The 20,141-nt window shown below is 37.8% G+C and overlaps 1 protein-coding gene across 1 annotated transcript in view; it reads right to left on the bottom strand.

Annotated features, from left to right (window-relative positions):
* LOC139688092 (growth hormone secretagogue receptor type 1-like) overlaps positions 1-20,141 on the bottom strand; it is a 570,688-nt gene that overhangs the window by 24,671 nt on the left and 525,876 nt on the right. Inside the window, exon 2 of the mRNA XM_071585517.1 lies at positions 3,858-4,038. Coding sequence (XP_071441618.1) covers positions 3,858-4,038 — 181 coding nt within the window. The remainder of the gene's footprint in view (positions 1-3,857; positions 4,039-20,141) is intronic.

The raw sequence follows: 20,141 nt of genomic DNA, 5'->3' as shown, positions 1-20,141 counted from the left end.
AGGTAAAGGTTTTGGGTTCGAACCAAAATGAGGTTCTTAACGCCGCGAAGATGAAATGTGAGAGGACATGTCTCAGGAAGAAGTTCGAGATGGCAGCACGACATCTAGAGCGAATTAAAATAGTTTCCCGAAGAGAAACTTATTCACTCCTTAATAATTTACATTTGACAAAGACTAGGAAAGGAATAGCGGCGCACAAAACGTCATTCATTCTACTTTCGAAATATGGCGTTATTATTGTGAAATTTCTTTAGAAATATATCAACCTCCTCATTAAATATGTGATTTTCCGCTCTTTCCATATTTAAGGATCCTTCTAAGTATTTCCAGAACTCAATATTTCCCATGCTCCACATTGACACGAACTGAAGGCTCTCTCCCTCCCACAGCAAGGATAATCATCATTATATGCTAAAGGCGGAGCCTTGTCTCTCTCTCAATTGACATTCTTTCCAGTTCATTGTATGTTGTTACTCTCCTAGTACTTTTTATATCATCCATACATTTATTTCTCGCCTTTCCTCTCCCGTTGCTTCCTATTATTTCCCCCCATTATATTTTCCAGGAAGTTGTTGTGTAACCTGAATAATATCATATTCTTATCGTTCCAAGCATCACAACCTGGTGGCATCTTAAATAAACTAAAGTTTTTTATCCGTTACTTCACCAGTTTTAAGGGTAAATTCAGACCACAACGGAGAGCGCTAGACCCCTTACTTTGTAGGAAAAGCACCTTATCGTTGGATAGAGAAAACTTCTATACTCCTCGATCATCCATCCTACCGTCATTTATGCCAGTCAAAACTGGTCTTCCTTCCTTATACCTACCCTCTCACCTCACCCAATTACTGGCCCAACGAAACCTCGGCCTCCGATCTATATTACAAGTTCCATTGTGAGCTCGGTATTCCGCTTAAGTTCCTTCTTCTCCCAGAAGCTTACAGTTTTCACTCTGAACTGAAACCAAATACGATATCAAATCCGCAATCAAATCCCCTCATCAATACAATAAGGATATTTGGTGACAAATTAAATCTACCGGTCAAAAATATTCCATTAAAGTTTCCCCTCGCGAAAACTGATTTAAAAATCCAGCCATCCTTGACGCGTTTAAATACACATAGCATTTGACCAGTTTATTACGAGGGTCATCCGGAAAGTAGTACCCGTTCGTGAAATAAAGACGCAAAAGTAAATATTAACAAACATAAAAAATTTTATTTGAAAGAGGATACTTTAAACTACTTGTCAACATAATCTCCAAGCAAATTAAGGCATTTGTCATAACGTGTGACAAGTTTCTGTATTCCTGCTGCATAGTCCTTCGCCGCCAGCTCATTGAGATACGCGAGGGACCCATCTTGCACAAATTTTTGCATAATGCAGATGGTGTTTAACAATTTCATGAACAATTGTTCGAGAAACATTGGGAAAATGCTCACAGATGTCATCAATTGTGACGCGCCGATCGTTCCTCACGAATTCGTCAACTGAGCTCACCAGTTGGTCTGTAATGACAGACGGTCTCCCCGAACGCTCATCGTCGTGTGTGTTCCCCCTCCCCATGTTGAAGTTGCGACACCACCGCCGAACAGACGACTCGTCCATTACATTGTCTCCATACACCTCCTTTAATTGGCGATGAATATCACATGGGCGAACGTTTCTTGCATTGAGGAATTTAATCACTGCCCTCACTTCACAACTGGCGGCGTTCTCAATTTTTTTAAACATTGTAAACAATCACAGAAACAACACAGGCAATGCTAGCGTCACGCAACTTGGCTCAGAGAAGGCAGACAAGCCACTGAAGCTATCTGACCTCGTCCAGCGGCTACTCGCGTCTTCAGCACTTCATGCGGCACGAACGGGTACTACTTTCCGGATGACCCTCGTACTTTTCAGTTAACCAACTTCACGAGCAGCAACTAAATCCCTCCGCATTATCTTCCTCGCTGGATAAAAATGCACAATTCAATGTTCATCTTTCATTAGCCTATCCACGAAAAAGATTAAAAATTTTGTTGAAAGCATGACGACAGCCAGTAAAAATTGAGTGTAAACTCCGATCAGAAAACAAAAATCTATGCTTAATTCCGTTGTAATCGGTTTTTTAGACGATTTGATGGAAAAACGGATATTTACATTGAAGACCTAGCGTGAAAATGCATCAAATTTTCACTCGATCCACATGAAAATAAATATGTATCAATGACTCAATAACATGAAAGGCTCAAACCTTTAAAATTATTATTTGCAATACCAAATCACACTCTTAAATATTTCACACAAAGAAGCGAAATTTCACTTGCCAAAAATCCAATATCAGAAAAATCCAATCGCCAAAAAATCCAGCAAAAAATAACTCTAAAAGATGCATAATGAGGTCAAACTTGAACGACGTAACAATTTAAAATTCGTAGGAAATGCAGTCCATACCACATTCAAAAGTGTAGCTAAAAAAATATTAGGAAAATAGTAACTATTCTTAATAATTAACATATTTTGATAAAAAACAAACATTTAAGATAAACAGTTTTAGTTACCCCTTAAAGCACACAAAAAGAGCATATTAATTATTTTGCCACCAAAAAAAATAACACCAGAACAATTTATGTTCACATGAAAACATTCAAGAAGAACAAACCACATTATTAAAGAGTTGTATTTCACCAAATTATTACACATAATTTATTAATGGTGAGTAGCCCTCGTGTTAATACAGAATGCATTAGCGACACAAAAGAGGTTATGTATTTGCGTATTAGCGATTCTCAAACTTCTTATACCAAAATATGGCAGATTACGGTACAGATGAATAATTGATCTGGCAAAATAATGCAGTGCCGAAATAATAGGATTAAGTAAAATTTTCCGCACAAGAGTTTGAAAAGGAAACTAGTTTTACTTGAAGATATTGCCTTTCCAAAGGCTGGATTTCTAATCATCCTAAACACTGAAAATATAGAGAAAGCCATTTATATTTAGTTCAGGTCTACAGTAACATGAAAAATTGACTGCCTTATTAGTTTAACTGTATAATAGAGATAGAAACGAGGATGCAACTAAAATTGGCAAGTTGTATAGTTAAGAATTATTAAATTAATAATAGTTGAATGTTTTATCGTGATTTCATCGGCGGTTTAATACGTTGATTGTGATACAGAAAAGCTTGACTCAGAAAGATGTCATGCATGTTCTTCCGATGAAATCCTAAAGAAAACAGCTGAGAAGAATTTTAATGACATTGTTAATAATAAGTAAAAATATGACTCGAATTGAGGTCTATTCAAATTGGAAGAAATATTTGTGAATTTCATGGAAAATTTAATAATTTTTTGGCTACAATAAGTCTAGTTATGAGTGTTAAATTGTTCAAGAACTAACAAGTCCAGTGATGCGCAAACACACTTGTTCGATAATAATATTTCAAAACAAAAAGAATTATTAGCTATTTAGGACTCTTCTTTGTTTATTACAGAGTGTATGAGAGCTTTTCACTCTGCTCCTGTTGAGATTCCGAACGTTTAAAGCCATTTCAAGAGCAAGTATTCATATTCAATTTGCTGATTGGTTTGAGAAGCACCCATACGTCAACAGATATTCAGAAGTAATCTTAACACTATACAAATAGCTAAACCGAAAAGAAGAAAATAATGAATGTACCAAAATTTTCCCGATAATTACACAAACATCAGGCTCACCCAACCTCTTCAGTAACCACACTGCCAAATAGCATCTTCCACTCCGCCAAATTTGAAATTTTACGCTTTAACAGAGACATCTCTCGGAGTTTTCCGGAGAAGTTTGGATGACTCATGAGTTCGGGATTTCGGCGATAGGTGGTGGTATCTTACCTCGTGAAAACCGCCGCGACGGCCCATGAGAGTAGGCAGAGAAGGAATGCCCTCCCTTTGGTGCAGACGTAGCCAGCCTTCAGGGGCTCACATATGGCGTAATACCTCTCGAAGGATATGGCCAGGATGGTTAATACGGATGCGTGGGCCACCGTAAGTTCGACGAAGGGGACGGCTTTGCCTGCAGAAGCACGAGAAAATTTAAATTGAGTAAATCACACATACTTTATTAAGCTAACTGAAGCGTTAAGTTAATGTCCCAATGTCAGACGCGTAAAGATCATCAGGTTTAACTTTACTCTTTACAATATATTTTACAAGAAAAATAGAGGGCAATAAAAGGACGTACTAATCAAGCTCGGAACACCATACAATTATATCGGCTACGTACATAAATATTTATACACCAGAGTACATATTTGCTGATGCCGTAATATCATAAACAGACGTAATAAGGTGATTTTTGAATTACGATTCAATCAACAACAAGTTGTCCAAGTTGTGGATAGAGTATAGTCTATCAATAGTATAGAATATTGTTTATCCATATCTCTAGTATGGATACACATTTCCATTCTCCATTTCAGTTATATTTTCAATATTTAAATATCTCTATAAAATATTTTACGCAATTTTTTTCTGCTCTACTGCCTTTTTTCAGAGATACATAATCGCGGTGAAGGAATGACGTGGGTACCGAAAATACAGAAAACATTTATCATAGTGGAATGATAAAATTGAGACTTGATCGAAGTAATAATATTTAACTTTATTTCCAATCTGGCAAAACATACTATGCCTACGCACAAACAGAGTTCGCTAAGCGTCGATCCCATTTTCATCTCGTAAATCCGTCGAATAATTCGTAGTTTGACATCAACGATTCATTAAACCGTCTTCATCATCAGTTCATGGTAAAATGTAACGAGTTTTTCTTCACATTTTTTTCATCGTCAACTATTTTAAATGTAATATTTAAGGTTGTTATGCACAGAAATGAATGAACATATTATTTTCAACATGAGGACTTGGACGTGAATTTTCAATGGGAATAATTATGGATATTATTCCTAGAGAAACTGCATAGATCGATATATTTGTGAGAGAAGAGATGCCTTTGCACCGCAGTTTTTGGAAAAGTGCGTAAATGTAAAAGAAAGACCACGCAACATAGCATATAATCGTTACGAGATAATTGAGGAGAAACTCACTGCTTTTGATGAAAACTAATCCTGTAAATATAATTGTAATCTTACACTTTGGAAACAGTATTCAAATTTCTATAGCTATTTAATAATTTCATTGAAAACTGAGAAAATTATTCACTGGTATCATTCAATCGAAGGAAAAATAGAAGGGAAGATTCCACGAGGACGACCAAGAGACATGTACATAGGACAAATTGAGGAGGACGTAAAACAGAGAGGGAATCAAGGATTGAGGGCATTGACATTAAATAGAGTAGAATGGAGGGCCGCACTAAACCAATCCTAGGATTGAAATACTGATGATGATGATCATTCAATTACGTACCCGGGGAATTTAAGCGGAATGCGTTTTGGCAAAGTTGGGTAAATCTATGTCAAATACTTAAGTAATCAACGTGCTAAATTCAAATAGAAAAAGGGTTGGTTTGACGGAATTGAAAATCTTAAATTCCATCAAATTTTCAACTTCCTTTTTATAATGGAATAATGCAAAAAAAGAAAATAACACAACATTCAAAGAAATTTTTCCTGGTGTCATTGGAGCCTTGAGATTCTCCGTTTAGCTCAGGTTATTTCGAACCAAAAAGTCAGATCCTCATTATGAGAAGACCTAACATCTAGTACTACGTTCGTAGGATTCGAAGTCGGTTCATCACACGCGCAAAATACGTATCGAACTTAACAGATATATAAAAGACATTTGGTTGATCACAAATACTTCACAAAAAACCCGTCCCTTTATCAAATGCACCCGCATGATTTGACATATTTTTACAAATATTTCTTATCCCATCAATTAACGTTTTATTCGATCCAGAAACAGTTTGAGTGGATAGATAGGTAGAATGATAAAAAAGTATAGTCAAGGAGAAATTCCCAAAAATAAATATCCTAAATCAACTTGTTTTACCGTGAGACATAATGTACGATATAATTTTTTGCCTCATCGGAATGAGGAAAGAAACAAAACACGAGTGAGACGGCGGCGAGATTGAAAGAATGAGATTCCGGTGCGCTCTGGAGGGGAGTTGGCTTTTCAAATGTGGCACGTTCGAAACACACGTTCTTCAAAGCAAGATGGAAGCTTCGCGTGAGCTCTTTTTCTGACACGTGGCGACCAACTTTGAGACATAACCCTGACAGATGACAAGTAACGGAACACTCCTCTTCCCACTTTCAAAATTGATACCCGTCCTCTGTAATGCCTTTCCCTCGAGGAACAAGAATGAATGAACACGGGACATGCTTCGCGAGCATTGGGCAGGGAGGATCCGTGGACAAAAAAAAAATATATACGAGGGTCATCCGGAAAGTAGTACCCGTTCGTGCCGCATGAAGTGCTGACGACGCGAGTAGCCGCTGGACGAGGTCAGATAGCTTCAGTGGCTTGTCTGCCTTCTCTGAGCCAAGTTGCGTGACGCTAGCATTGCCTGTGTTGTTTCTGTGATTGTTTACAATGTTTAAAAAAATTGAGAACGCCGCCAGTTGTGAAGTGAGGGCAGTGATTAAATTCCTCAATGCAAGAAACGTTCGCCCATGTGATATTCATCGCCAATTAAAGGAGGTGTATGGAGACAATGTAATGGACGAGTCGTCTGTTCGGCGGTGGTGTCGCAACTTCAACATGGGGAGGGGGAACACACACGACGATGAGCGTTCGGAGAGACCGTCTGTCATTACAGACCAACTGGTGAGCTCAGTTGACGAATTCGTGAGGAACGATCGGCGCGTCACAATTGATGACATCTGTGAGCATTTTCCCAATGTTTCTCGAACAATTGTTCATGAAATTGTTAAACACCATCTGCATTATGCAAAAATTTGTGCAAGATGGGTCCCTCGCGTATCTCAATGAGCTGGCGGCGAAGGACTATGCAGCAGGAATACAGAAACTTGTCACACGTTATGACAAATGCCTTAATTTGCTTGGAGATTATGTTGAGAAGTAGTTTAAAGTATCCTCTTTCAAATAAAATTTTTTATGTTTGTTAATATTTACTTTTGTGTCTTTATTTCACGAACGGGTACTACTTTCCGGATGACCCTCGTGTGTGTGTGTGTATATATATATATATCTCACCATAAAACTATTCCTCATAGATGCTTATTATTAGACCTTTGCGGATCGTATATCATCTCTCTTAATGACCTCCCAGCTGCTGGATACTTTCGGAGACAGCCAAACGCGGTCGGCCTGTGTTTGACACAGAAGTCATAAGTCTCCCTGCCGAGAATATTTCACCCCTGCTCTATGGCCGCTTGAGGTAATTAGTCAAGGGAGATAAATTGATAAACGCTAGTGGAAGTTTTCTCCTTCTCGCGAAATTGTTTTATCGCGCGAAAAGAGCTCGTCGGGTGGAAAGGAATCGCGGACGTGGGAACAATGAAAAGGAGGAGAGGACAAGGGTCGAGAAGGACATACTATTAAGATTAATTGAAGGCAATGTAAAAGCAAAACCGCGTCTGAAAACTTTCAAAAGGTCCTGTCGGTTGTGGTTGAATAACCACCTGATTTTTGATGGTGGAAAATTGTGTCAAATAAAAAAATATAATCACGTCATTTTCAGAGAAATAATCCTTTCATGAATTTAGCAAAAGAACGAAAATTCCGATGAAATAATGGGGCCCTCATTGAATCCGGTGCGTATGTTATTGCCCAAACACATCTACGGTCTGGACTCTATACCTAGGAAGTTGCATGTGTTTGAATGGTGTTCGAATTCTTCCTTGAGAGTCGTTTTGCGGACATTAGAGCAGCCATATTGAATGTTGATATTTGAGCACACTGACCCCATTCGTTTATCCTGATCTAGCACTCACAAAAATTTTCGTCTGTTTCCCACCTCTCCATTATTCTTGCCGATACCATCTAAACTGATCATCCTCGATGTATCCTCCGCCATATATCGCAAATGACCTCGGCGGCCACGTACTTTGCATGCCTATAACTTAACCTCTCTAAAATATACCTTAAAACTCTCTAAACATATATTATACCACCCTCTCACCCGTATTATTGGCAACTGAAGAATAGAAGAAGTATAAATAATTATTTCCACAAAAAAATGAAAACTGTTTGCGAACAGATTAATAGGATCCACTCGTGAAATCAGCAGGGATCTATTTTATTTTTCTATCGCCATACACATTTTAGGGATGTATTTGTTAAAGATTAATTAATAAGCTAAGGTTATATATATTTAAAAGATAATGTAAAGACCCTGCATAGGAAGGTAGTGATATGAATAGAAAAATTTGATTAAATAATTAAACAACATCCGTATTGAATAACCCATTCCTTGCGCAAGACATGGACAAAGCAAAGTAACTTCACTCAATAAACAAAATTCTTGTAGTTCCCATGAGTGAGAACTAATTAATTACTGCTTTCGTAATTGATAATTAACTTATGCAATTCACTTCAATTGATGAATTTATATAAGCGTGTATATCTCACTTAACGAATAAAGCGGCTTTAAAATTCCGACCGGTGAATTAATGGAGCATCACTTCATTAGCAATTCTCTCTGTCCGGCAATTAAGCCAGATTTATTCCTTCGATAGCAAACGGGAAAAAAAGGGAGGAGTAAAAAAATATAGACGGAACTGAATTTTAAGTAATGAGTTTTCATTTTCCAACAAATAATGGGGTGGATCGTATCGGAGGTGGGCGGGGCTGGAGAGAGACGACGTTTCGGCGCCGTCAGGAGATGCCGACGGGGAAGAGAGAAATCGACCGGGACTAATAGATAAAGCGGGTCCGTTCTCCTCAAATTAGCACGCCGTTCCCAGGTCTTCCCCGCCCAAACGGTGCTATTCGGGAGAGCCGAAAGCGTCTTGATGGCAGTTCGGTAAAGAGTGAAGGAGGAGGAGTCGGTAGTCAATAGAAGGAGACACGGGGACGACGAGAGGGGAGACAGGGAATGAGAGAGGAAGATTGGGAAGCGGACTAGCTGGGACAAAAACAATCCCTATTCCCCCTCCCAAAGACCGGTGGCTACGCTTCGGCCGCCCATCATTCCGATGGAGTTGATTTCCTACATGATGGCGGCTGCCGTCGACGGTCGATTGCATCGAAATATCGATGGTATGAAGCCAATGTCCGATTGTTCCATTATCGATGGTAATGATCGATAGCATTTGCCGTCAATGGCGAGCAACTAGTTCTTATTTAGGGAGGCAATCGATAGGCAAAGGGACGGTGGATAGTTAGGAGAGTTCTGGGACTACCAACCACATTTGCTCCTCTTGGACTTTTATGTCGTTTCTACTTGCTTAAATGCACGCAATGACAGGAACACTAACAGTTACTCATCCTTCGGATAGTGAGAGTATTTAGTGATCATCGACTAAGACCAATTTTCATTTTTGACGACATTTATATCCACATCGGTGATAATTTTCGGTTATTCCCGCATGAAATCAACAAGGGAACCAAACAATTGGTGTAAAAGTCGTAGGCATTGAAAGTGTAAAAAAATGCAACATATAATACAACTGTTTTTTACGAGATTTCCGATAATAATTAGTTTTTGAATAATGCGCATATTTTTCCTTATTAAACGATCACTTAAGGAAGCCTTTTTTTTAACAGGGAACGTGCTCACAATGTAAGTTCAATATGCCGGCGTGGCTTACGGTATACATTGGGTAAAGCGATCGCCCATTGACCAGAGTATACAGAGGGCGGTGACCCTTGAGAATAAAAGAACTCGGGTGCTGCTCCTGCAAAACCCCATTTAAAAATCCTAACGACGCAGTTTTTGTGGGAAACCACCAGTGGCACAGGATGGTGAGCTGCTTTCTGCCATGAATGTGAAAATTTTACACTCAGTAGGACTTATTGGTTCGAAGTTAACTCTACCCTCTCCTATCAGAAGAGCATAAGACAAATTACTGATATTAGTGTTCATTACACAGATTAACCAGGATAGTTTGACCTGGTAGCAGGTAAATTTGAAAAATGAATGCATAATTATATTAAAATGACGGAAAAAATATTTTTTTCGCAAAAAACTGCAGTGATGTGTGTGGCCGATGGCTTTCCTTCTACGGCGGTTAATACTTTTAAGTTGTTGGGAAGATCGAATGCTGGTTATGGATGCCCGAAACTCAATTCCATACCACTGGCAACCGACAGGCGTAATATTGGCGGGTATGAGGAGCTGAAGGTGAAGTTTCCACCCCTTCACTCACACACCCATCCTCCTAACCCCCTCCCGAGCAGGGCAGGGTAATGGGACTGAGGAAAAGGAGACCGGGCATCTAGGGGGAGATGGGTGAGAGGTAGAATGGGGGAAGGGTGAAATGAGCCACGCGGCACCAAACCACCCATCCTGTGCCCACCTCCCATCGCCCACTCTTACACGTTTCGTCCGCGGAACCGAGCCAGTGCACGTGACAAGTGGGAGCATTGCCCAGCCTCGAGGTTCCCACAACATACTTCTCAAATGGGATTTTTATCTATCTCTACGTGTGCAGAGCGATGGTGCGAGGATACTGTTTGCTGCGGGGAGGAAGGAGACGGTGGCTAAGGCAGATTGAGGGAGAAATGTAGAGAGAGAGAGAGAAAAAAGTTTGAATCGGCTTATTCAATTATCGCGTTTGCCCAAAGCTGCCAATAGAAGTGAATCGCTTCAAATTCGCTCCAAAACATTTTAACCAAAACCACTGAATCCGTAATGGAATAAAAACGATAAATGATTCACTCACGGGAATGCCTCTCTGATGACCCTAATTGCGGCTTACATTCACTCATTTGTCCATTTTTAATAAAGATTTAATATGCGACGCATAAGTATCCACAATTAACTTACTGAAATCATCCACCTACAGTTAGTTTACCAATTGGGGATCAACGCTATAAATGTTTATAGATACTTCGAAAGGAATTGTCTTTTGTGAGCTGTGGCATCCATTGTTACAACTTAACTTCAAGGTATAGCTTTTAAAAAATATTAACAGAAAGCTTTAGAATTAAAAAAACTACTGTGCTTCGAAGAAATAAGTTTAAAAAGCATATGTTAACTATGGTAAAAATCTGAGTAGCTGCGAGCAATTCAAGATTCCGCAATATTCTAAATAAAATCATTCAAAAATTTGGAAAACTTTACTTTTCCTAAAAATCTAAGAAGAGATTCTTTATTTTTGGGGTCAAATCCCACAATATCTTTCTGCTCGTGGAGGATATGAGACTGTTTGCGACATCGTCCGAGTTTAAGAGTATTAGCACCCAATGGAAGGAATGTGGAAGTGAAGTGCAGATACATATTGTGACTCAGTGAAGGGTAAGAACGGAGTGCCCTAGTGGAGTGTAGACCAGCTTCGTCATTACAATTCCTGCATCCGTTCTTTCATCAAATGTTTCCGACCACTGAGTGACATCCTTGGGTAACTAATGTGAATACACATCCAAGATCATACGACAGAGAGAATCCCGGAGGAAGAGCGGTGAGACGGACTTAGATCAAATAATGGACTACGCCATGCTCCTGTACTGCGTGTTGCGGGGCGAGTGAAAAGAACAAAACATCACAATCCGCAGCACGGGGAAGGACAGGGTACTCGTACGGTGCAGCGACGTCGTCGTCTGAGATTTCGGAATTGCTTCATGGAGTGAAAAGACCACCTCACCAGTCGACATCTCCGCGGAAACGTCAGAAATTCCTTCCAGTTGCGGGAGATCGTAGTACGGTAGGAGGACTAGGAGTTGGTCATACAATGCAGAAAGGAAGAAGTGCAGGAAGGGAGAAGGAGATCTCCGAAAAATGAATCGAATCTTATTCCTCCGCAGAGGAACATGTTCGCGCGGGAGACCAAGGAATCCGATTTCACAAAACCAGGGTTTTGATTTAGAAAAAGAAATAATTCCTTTCAAGGCCTGAGATATCGGAAAGGGATACACAAACTCGAACCAAGTGGATGGGTACAAGTTACCTTTTGCTCGCATTTTACTCCGTGATAACGTATAAGCCACCAGTGGAAGGAAGCATAACATAAAATGGTACAGAGTGTACTATAGGAAATGTTCAAAGGAAATTGAAATGTATATCTGAACACACAAAAATTATTTGTTTGAAACGAAAGCAAAGCAATTATACAAATTTGTTTACAATTCAACCAAGCATTTTTAAAATAATTAAAAAAACAATTAGCGTAAACTTTATTTTCGTGAAGAGAATAATTTAACATGGCGGTGAAGATATCTATAGGTAACCAAAGAGAATCACGTAGATGATCACTACTTGAACCATCCAAAATACTTGGTTGCGCATTAAAAGGTTAATTGTGAAAAAGAAAAACAAAGGTGGATGACTTAAAATAGCTAAATATTCACCTTGGATGGCAATAGAGTATAATATTTCACAAATGTACGAGTGGATAAAGCATTCTGTCTTATACATTGAATATTTTTATGGTGGTCACAAAATATAATGTTACTTGTACAATTAGGTTACTTACTTGTGTAATATGTTTGTTGTTACTTTCAAAATAAGGGTAGAGGAATAATAAAACAATTTTTTCAGCTACGACTTGTAACAAGTATCTTAATGATTATCTGACCCCACTCCGACAGTGAACGAACCTACTGTATTTACTGATTCACACATCATCCGCTCTTTAACATTAAGGATAAGTAAGTGGAGATAATACTAATTCAAAGATACTTGGATAAAGATAATTGGAAGATAATACTAATTCAAACTGATACTGTGGCCTAAGTATCCGTCAGTAAAAAATTGAAGTACTTGGAAAAATGAAATTAGATATATCAATTTTAAATGTTAAATAATTTTGACTTTCGTCAGAATTTTATCAATATAATAGGGTTTCTATGAACAATTTAGGGTATAAGGCGTCTCATGATAATCATCGAAACGGAAGCGGAACATCACTTCGGCTTTTTACTCGACTTGTTTGTTCCTAGGTACAACCCCTGGGAATGTGGATCAGCCTTCCAGATTACCAACCGCTGACGTACTTAATCGCTTCAGTCTGGCTAAAATGTATGATATGTAAGCATTTATCGACGTAACCTAAGTTTCCACGCCACTTGAAGAACTTTCTTTGTTCCACATGTCACAATAGCAAAATCGGAATATCTGGTATTTTCCGTTCCACTGAAGTGGTGGCCGGGAATGAATGACAGGAACGACGAATTATTTTCCTTTGTCTACAGAGACCGTCTCTTTCCGTACTCGATCGGAAAGTATATAGAGTCGGACGAAAGGAAAGGAGTCAGCGGATCCACAATTTCTCTGGGATTGCGTTTGCTTTTATCCCTCTCCTTCCTGCTCTCCCGTCTGGTGGCCCGAAAAGATTTGACAAGTTGGATCCTTGATCAGCTCCACTCGGAAACTCCTGGATAACTATTTACATCCTTCATTTGGATGAAGTTCTTGCAGTCAGTCAAACATGAATTCACGATGTACCCGAAGATGATGCCTGTACGCCGAAACTAGTCGTAACGTAAATAAAAGTGTAAGGAAAAACACATTGTATTATTCATTCCTCAGGAAAATTTCATATCTTACGCATTATAATAGAATAATAAATTTATTCTATCAAGGAAATGAACTGTGCAAAGGACAAAAAAAATCCATGAGTCAAAAGTCAAGCGCGTCTGCACGACGCTATTCTCTTCTGCAAAATTTAGTTTCTTGAAATATCCAATTAGAATGTTAATCCATAAATACAGGATTATTCAAAATTAGACGATATCCATAGTAATATTAATTTTAATTGAAATATTATACGTGGAATATAGATTAAGGACCAATTTAATAACTACACCTATATGGCAATATTTGTACCAATATTACAATTAAGAATACCGTACACAACTAACGCTAAAAAAATTCTGATGCAATAACATACGAGGGTCATCCGGAAAGTAGTACCCGTTCGTGCCGCATGAAGTGCTGACGACGCGAGTAGCCGCTGGACGAGGTCAGATAGCTTCAGTGGCTTGTCTGCCTTCTCTGAGCCAAGTTGCGTGACGCTAGCATTGCCTGTGTTGTTTCTGTGATTGTTTACAATGTTTAAAAAAATTGAGAACGCCGCCAGTTGTGAAGTGAGGGCAGTGATTAAATTCCTCAATGCAAGAAACGTTCGCCCATGTGATATTCATCGCCAATTAAAGGAGGTGTATGGAGACAATGTAATGGACGAGTCGTCTGTTCGGCGGTGGTGTCGCAACTTCAACATGGGGAGGGGGAACACACACGACGATGAGCGTTCGGAGAGACCGTCTGTCATTACAGACCAACTGGTGAGCTCAGTTGACGAATTCGTGAGGAACGATCGGCGCGTCACAATTGATGACATCTGTGAGCATTTTCCCAATGTTTCTCGAACAATTGTTCATGAAATTGTTAAACACCATCTGCATTATGCAAAAATTTGTGCAAGATGGGTCCCTCGCGTATCTCAATGAGCTGGCGGCGAAGGACTATGCAGCAGGAATACAGAAACTTGTCACACGTTATGACAAATGCCTTAATTTGCTTGGAGATTATGTTGAGAAGTAGTTTAAAGTATCCTCTTTCAAATAAAATTTTTTATGTTTGTTAATATTTACTTTTGTGTCTTTATTTCACGAACGGGTACTACTTTCCGGATGACCCTCGTATATTAATGAGAGTCTAGAATAATGAAGTTTAGAAACCAACAAAACGAGTGAAGACCTTGAAAAAAATCTAATCCATATTTTTAATGGATATTAAAGTCTTAATAATCAGGCTTTAACGACACATTTAAACGACTATTCAAAACTCATTGTGGCCATCACTAGAGAGAGATAAAATGACGTCAAGACTAACGCTCTCTGAAGGGAACGTCTGAATATAAATTCCATGTGCCCATATAGTCAGTTTTGATGTCTTAGTTCACTTTTTATTTTTTTTAAATAAACCTCAGGGGTAGAGTAATTGATTAATATACAGTCATGATGACAAAGAAAGATATAAATGTCGTGTAATATATGTAAATAGAATACGCGTTGCCAAACATTTTTTCAAATTTACACCGCATTATAATGGTAATAAAGACGGATATCTATTTAAAACAAGACATTTTAAAATATAAGACAATATTTAAATGGAAATAAAAAAGAGGATTAAATCTCATATTTTCTTGACTGCTGAGAAATTTTGATAGAAAGGGGATAAACAATTCGAACAGTTTGCCTCCATTTTCATTACGGAAAATCGACAACAATAAAATACTCGTATATACTAGACAGCTATTACAACAGTGTAAAAAAATGTCTTCCCGCGGAAAGGATTTTCACAAGAAGAGTAAAATTACAACTTAGAGCAAAAGTATACTATCTGACTTTTAAATTGTTCACCGAGGATTAAACGTCGTGTAAAATAATTTTTTCCTAATGCCATTAATCGCGTTCACTTACGTGTTAGGAAACCTGAGAATGAAGAATGTGAGACAAAATTTCTGGCTTAGTGCCATTTTCCCATGTTTTTTGAAATCAAGTCCAAAAAAATCTTTTATAAAATACAGGCGTAACATACGGTTCTTGTCTTATTCAGAACTTTCGCTCACACCATGACAAATTATCAACGGTTATTATGCCTAACGCAAATATTCAAAAACAATGAAATGACTAATAACGGTTTCCCCTATTATTTCTCAAACCGCTATCACTAAAAAGACACACTTGTCTGCCAGTCATCGTCTGTATAAACCTATTAATCATTTTTTATCTCCTGAAATACCTAATTAATCTCCTGTCATTTACGACACAAGCGCATCGTGAATTGATGTCAATAAGACTTTCAGCTTGCGAAAAAAGCTTTGCATTACGCCAATGTAAAGCTATATGAGAGAACTCATGTGGAATAGAGCATGAATTATTTTTAAGCGTGCGGTGAAAATGAATTGTCCGAAGGAATTAGTGAGGAAGAATACAGGGATGAAATTTGGAGTGACAAGTTATGATAGGGATGGAGTAGATAAAAAAATTAGAGGAAAACAAATTAGATGCAACGCAATTTTAAATTTCATCTTTATTCTTAAAATGTTCAAAATTCAAAAAATTTAAATGAGTTAGGAAAACAACGGAAAGAGAGTTAAGCTTTCATCATATATATATGTATATATATGTATATATATATATATATATATATATATATATATACGTATATACGTATATCCTCAGCCGTCTGAAATTTACATATTCATAGAAGGGGACCCAGTTGCCTTGTCTACGCCGCACGTAGTTTACGCCACTAAACCTAAGTTACACAACTAGGGCTCGTTTAAGGATGTCCAGAAGCGAAATCGGACGAATTCATAACCTACTCATCCATTTTCAAAACATCAACAATGCGTAAATGTATTTTTTCATATTTTGTACCAATATCGAAAAAAAACCCAGGATATCACGAACCAAGTGCGTTGTTTTTGCTTTTGAATTTCGGTCAATGTATTGTAATCCATTTGCGTTACGAGATATTGCACTTATCATGTCGATTATTCCTATGTGAAGATATCTAAAACAATGATCACAGAGAACTATCGCATATTTTATGGCCCTTACATCTAGCGAGTTTATGACCATTCATCCTTTTTAAATGTATGTTCGCGTTTTTATTTCCACTCAAGGGATCCCTCTTTATAGAGCATCCCTTTTCTTGACCTTCAGTGACCAAGCGGAAACAAAACAAAAGGGGAATCACTTTCCCCGAGGGGAGGGGGGTCCCTCGCATTGCGCACTCTCCAATAAATTTTCCTCCCGAATGTTCCCATTTTCCCTTTTCTCCGCGGACGACCTTTTTCTTTCCTTCCTCCGCACCTTTCCTTTCTTCTATTTGTTTCGGCCATAGAGGGGTAAGATTCTTCGACCTTGAAACCTTTTCACATCCTTTTTACCAACCTTCCTCTCAAACCCCGCGTCCTCGTCCTACGTGGGTGGGAGGGTAGGGGGAGCCACCATCCATCTCCATCTCGGCGCCGTTTGCTCCGGATGAAGCTTCCGACATCGCGACGACGCCTATCCCCATAAATCCGAATAATTCGGTGGCAATTACTGGCGATGGCTTTAAGGGATGGGGCTTGGGTGGGGCTATAGAGAAGCGGGAGGGAAATGAGATCGAGCGGCGGAGGAAAGCGAGGGATATTAAGGGTCCTACACATACCACGTCCCATCAGTGCATCGTTAATAGAGACCTGAATTTGTGAATTTCCCTTTCTATTACGTGTTTACAGGCCCAAATATTTTTTTCCCGACGTGGATATTCTGGAAGGAGAATTTATTAGACCTGGTATTCGGCACTCCAAAGATCTGAATAGTTCTGAATTAACTGCCCCAGGATCCCTGGAGAAGAAAATTTATCGAGCATATGTAGATGAAGGGCTGATGCTTACTTTTCTGAGTGTATTCAAATTTGAAGAATTTTTGAATCGTCATATGGATGGTGAATCTTATTTGGGTGTATATATACTCGTATATCTATGATGTAGAAGCACTCACGAGAGCAATAAAACATTTGGACGGCACCATAGAACACAAAAGTAAAATAGATACATGTAAAAGGGACACTCACATTTCAGAAAGCTTAAACTTTTTACTTTTTAAAAAGTAAAATAGAAAACACATTAAAGGGCATATTTCAGTATAGGAACACATATAAAGGACGAACACAGGAGAGGTGGGGAAGGCGGAATCGAGCAAATCACTAACGCAAAAATATTTCATATATATATATATATATATAGTATATATATATATATATATATATATATACACATTTTTATATGCATATACATACCGATACATTTATATATCCACTTTCATTTTATATATATATATATATATATATAGTATATATATATATATAGTGTATATATATATATATATATATATATAGTATATATATATATAGTGTATATATATATATATATATATATATATATATACACTCACACCCACACACGCATACATACACAACACCACCAGCTTCCTTAATGCTTATCCTAAACTTTCAAGGTTATTCAGAGATAATATTTTATTTCCATGACTTATCTAAGCATTCCATATTTCTCAAGATTCAAGAATATGGACCCTTGCATCCCTTAGTTTGAAGTATTGGTGGGGTAACTGTCGAAAGATGGGAGTAACCGTTCCACAACTCCGAAGGCATCGTCTTCATCTTGGATCCACCCAGTGCGACTTCGAGAAAGATCTCCTTGTCATCCTTATACTCATTTCTCTTTCTTCCTTTCCTCTGGCCCGAGGCCATTCATAATGATGGGTGTAGTTTCCCTCCTTTTCAATATACTCGATCGTATAAAAACCTAGCCAAATGGCGGTGGCCGCCCTCTTCGAGTATGGAGTATATAAAGGTCCGATTGCAACTCGCCAAAAAAATGAATTGGGGATTGATGGAGAAGCACTTAGAGATGAAAAAACGAAAATGAAGTATGATTCATCGTCACTGCCTGCAGAGCAGCGATAGCAGAAGACGTGGTCGCAAATACATATCTCGGACTCCTGGCATTGTTTTTGCGCACATTGGGTGGGCAGAGACGATATCAACATTTGAATACTCTCAGTATTTTTAAGTTATAAAATAAAAATATCAACAAATAAATAACCTACAATAATGTATAGAAAAGGTTTTTCTGTATACATTTTACAACAGCAGCTAAATGTGGTGCTTACATAGCCATAACTTTACTCTTATACATGCATTTATATATATATATATATATATATATATATATATATATATATATATATACATATACACACACACATACATGCATGAATATATGCATATATAAGACTATATACATGGATGCATACACATATATTTATTTAAAAATTATAAATAAGTATGTGTATATGTTGAGAGTGCGTACAATTTATTTTTATACCATCATTTTATGTGATAAACACGCTTTGAGTCCTCTGTCGCTGTAACCCATTCGTTTCGAACACTTCCTGGAGATTAATTTTAATAATATACTCACATTATCTTTCCAACTTATTTAACATAATACGTTTCCCTCTCATTAAAATGGTTCAATACGGTCACCCAGTTGATAAATTTTATGATGGTGAAATAAAGAATGATATTTTGGAGGAACAGGAATAATATTACATAGATATAAATGTGAAAAGAAAATAATTAAATGTTTTAGGATAAATAATAAAAGTCCTTAAATCAATCAGTAGATGCTAATAATGGTTAACTAGTTTCACACGAATGAAACTGCTCGATTATTTAGTAAGAGCTAAACATAAATAAAGCCTTATTGGTGGGAAGTTTAATAGGAAAATGGAAATGCGGAATTCGACCCACGCTTTGCTTGTTTTATTGAAACTGACGCAGCCCATCTTGTGATTTAGATTATTAGTCTGACATGTTTGAGAATCTTCACTGTCTTTCAACACAGTCTTCTCTGATATGCTAGTTCTGGACGGAATGATATAAGAAAACATTTTTGGGATAAGTTAAAATAAACAAAGCAAAGAAATGAAATTGTGGGTTTAATAATACGTAGGTACACACATGACGTCGGATTCGACGCAATGCTCATTTAGTATTTATATTTCGCCTGAAACAAACGGAGCGGACCAAATTTAACGTTAGACATGGACATTGTGTCTGTTTGTGGTTTTTTATATCATGAACTTCACTTCAAATGAGCAGTACATAGAAAACATTAAACCTATCATTTAAGCTAATAATAAATATAAAACTCTGACGAATTGGTGGGGTTATTGTTAATTTTATGAACTGAAGAGATATCATCGGATAGTAGAGAAAAATTAGGTCGGCCACGTTGACTCTTAGGAGCGCCAAGTAAAATTGCCAACACTAAATTTGAAATCGTCTTTAATCTCAGGGACTATTTTTTGTCAAAATCCTTAGGCAGGTACTGACAAACTTGTCTCAATAATTTGTACACGATACATTAAAAAATTTAACGATGCTAATCAACATTCACACTTTGGTATCCTTGATAATCACGATTTTTTAATAATATCGCTTCGATAAATTATTCGATTAATCGAGTTTATCAAATTAATCAAGTTGATTGGAAGTATATC

This window comes from Hetaerina americana, unplaced genomic scaffold (assembly GCF_022747635.1).
Source record: "Hetaerina americana unplaced genomic scaffold, ioHetAmer1.1.p SCAF_2, whole genome shotgun sequence".
NCBI lineage: Eukaryota > Metazoa > Arthropoda > Insecta > Odonata > Calopterygidae > Hetaerina > Hetaerina americana.
This window is presented reverse-complemented; position numbering and strand designations above follow the sequence as displayed.